This window comes from Penaeus monodon, chromosome 36, assembly GCF_015228065.2.
Source record: "Penaeus monodon isolate SGIC_2016 chromosome 36, NSTDA_Pmon_1, whole genome shotgun sequence".
Lineage (NCBI taxonomy): Eukaryota > Metazoa > Arthropoda > Malacostraca > Decapoda > Penaeidae > Penaeus > Penaeus monodon.
In genome coordinates this window covers 26,995,582-26,998,081 of record NC_051421.1, presented here as the reverse complement: position 1 = coordinate 26,998,081, position 2,500 = coordinate 26,995,582, and the positions used below count along the sequence as shown (strand labels likewise).

The 2,500-nt window shown below is 37.9% G+C and overlaps 1 protein-coding gene across 1 annotated transcript in view; it reads left to right on the top strand.

Moving 5' to 3' along the window:
- Positions 1-444, top strand: part of LOC119595414 (DNA damage-regulated autophagy modulator protein 2-like) — a gene marked incomplete at its 3' end in the record, with an annotated part of 11,836 nt that extends 11,392 nt beyond the window's left edge. Inside the window, 1 exon segment of the mRNA XM_037944503.1 lies at positions 366-444. Within this exon segment, the coding sequence (XP_037800431.1) occupies positions 366-444 (79 nt within the window).
- Between the last annotated feature and the right edge of the window lie 2,056 nt (positions 445-2,500).

Here is a 2,500-nt window from a genome sequence, read left to right as displayed (position 1 = left end):
AGGAGGTATTAGAATGAAACATGGGAGATAAAGTAACTATGAAGGGGAGGGGGCCATTTTTCATTAGCACTGGGCCTTCCCAAATGATACGTAAATTCTGCATAATTCTAAACGTTATTGTACAAACAAAAGTATTTAAATTCAGAGTAAATGAATATACTTATATATATTGTTTTTCATCAAACTATATGTCAAGGCCACAGCCGAGATGAGAAATAAAGATAAACAAATAAGAAACCATAAGAAAGCTAAAGATGGCATTAACAAAATTATGGTCCCGTCGTGCGTTTACAAGAAGTCCTGTAGAGTGAGCAGCACATTTTCTACGACTCTCACACGACCCCTGCTTTCCTTTTTTCCTCTAGAGTTCAAGCGTGTGACGGTGCAGGGGATGGTGGTGGAGCTGGAGAGAGACCGCAGACAAGTAAGAGGAGACGACAGCCGAAGCGCTGGCAAACGGCTCACCATGGGTCCTTCACACCCGACCACGACTGTCAGGTAATCCGTTCAAGACCCCGTGAGCGGGGGGCGGGGGCCTGGCTCAAGTGACCTACAAGTCATTAATATAATGGGAAAAGGGAAGCACCATTGCACTGTGAATTATAGTTCTTCTTTTCTAGTTTTACATTGCATCATAATATATATATTATATATATATATATATATACTATTATACATATATACTATATTATATTATAGATATACTATATCAATGTTTATGGTAACCCGATACCTTTTCATCCTAATAACATCCCACTGTGATAAAAATGGACCTTGCCCATATTTACCAGGGTGAAAACGAGATAAAATAACCATTTTAAACGAATGCAATCATCATTACTTTCACAAAAATTTATGATAGCCTGTAAATTGAGGAAGAAGGTTCGCCCTTTACACTAAAAAAAGATACCACCAAAAACAAAACACACATACACACACCACACCATATATAGAAGTAGTGTGTAAGTGTGTTGTGGGTGTGTGAGTGTGTGTGTGAGTGATGTGTGTGTGGTGTGTGAATAGTGTGGTGGTGATTTGGTGTGTGTGTGTGTGTGTGTGTGTGTGTGTGTGGGTGTCGTGTGTGTGTGTGTGTGTGTGTATGTATATGTATGTATGTATATAATATATATATACTAATAATAAATATATATATATATGATATATATAATTATATGTATTATAAAATAGATATATACTATGTATATCATGTATAATATATATATATATATATATATAGATATATATATATATAGATATCATATATATATATTTAAACACTACAAACACACAGCACACGCACCACGCACACCAAACACACACCACCAACACACACACACACACACACACACACACCCACACACACCACACACACACACACACCACACAACGACCCCACACACACACACACACACAGAGATATATATATATATATATATAGCGGATATATGTATATAGGATATAAGATATATATATAATATATATATATATATATAATATATATGATATATACATACTACAACACACACACACACGCACACACACACACACACACACACACCCACACACTAACACACACACACAACACACACACACACACACAATATATTATAATATTTTTATTAAAATATATATTATATATATATATATATATATATATATATATATATATATATACATATACACACACATACATGGTTAATGGCTAATGGAAAAACAAATAATGTGTTAGACATCAAAGGTCATATAGCACTATTGTAAAGTACTGTGGCAAGAAGGGTAAAATTAAGTTAACGATTAGGATAAAATGTGTTGTAGGATAGTAGAGTTGTGAAAAGGGTAAAAAAAGGGGAAGCAAATGAAGTACGGCGGAGATTAGTAAGAGAGAATAGGGTTAAGGGTGTAGGGTGACTGGATGAAATGGAGAGTACTGTGTCTGACGAAGGAAGAAGAACATTGTATAAGGAAAAATAACAAAGGAACCATTATGAAACAATCAACGGGTAGGGATGGGCGTTGAAGTGGGAGGAGAAGAATCCGAAGAATGAGAAAAGGGAACAGGAGAAGGCGGAGAAGTATCAGGAAGAATATCAGGAGGGGAAGGTGGAGAAGTATCAGGAAGAATATCAGGAGGGGAAGGATCCGGAGAAGGGCACTGTTGCAACATGAGGGAGTCACGCGAGCATCCAGGTGGGAGTGGTAAGGATAATGGGGAAAGAAAAGGGAATGATGATGCACATGGAGAAGGAGAGGATGGGGTGTTTTTGGGGAGAGTGGTAGGAAGAAAGGTAGCGGAACTTGAGGAGGAGGAGGATGGATATCGGCAAATACTTTGAGTGTACAGAGTGTAGGAATTGAGAGCCTGAGGGTGGCTGAGGGAGCGGAGCATTTTCTTGGGTTATGTTTGGGAAGTTTTGGGTGTCTTCACGAGTTTCTGGAGGGGAGTTGGGGGTGGGGGGGGAATGAGAAATAAAAGTTTTCTGTGAGAGAAGAGGGATGAATG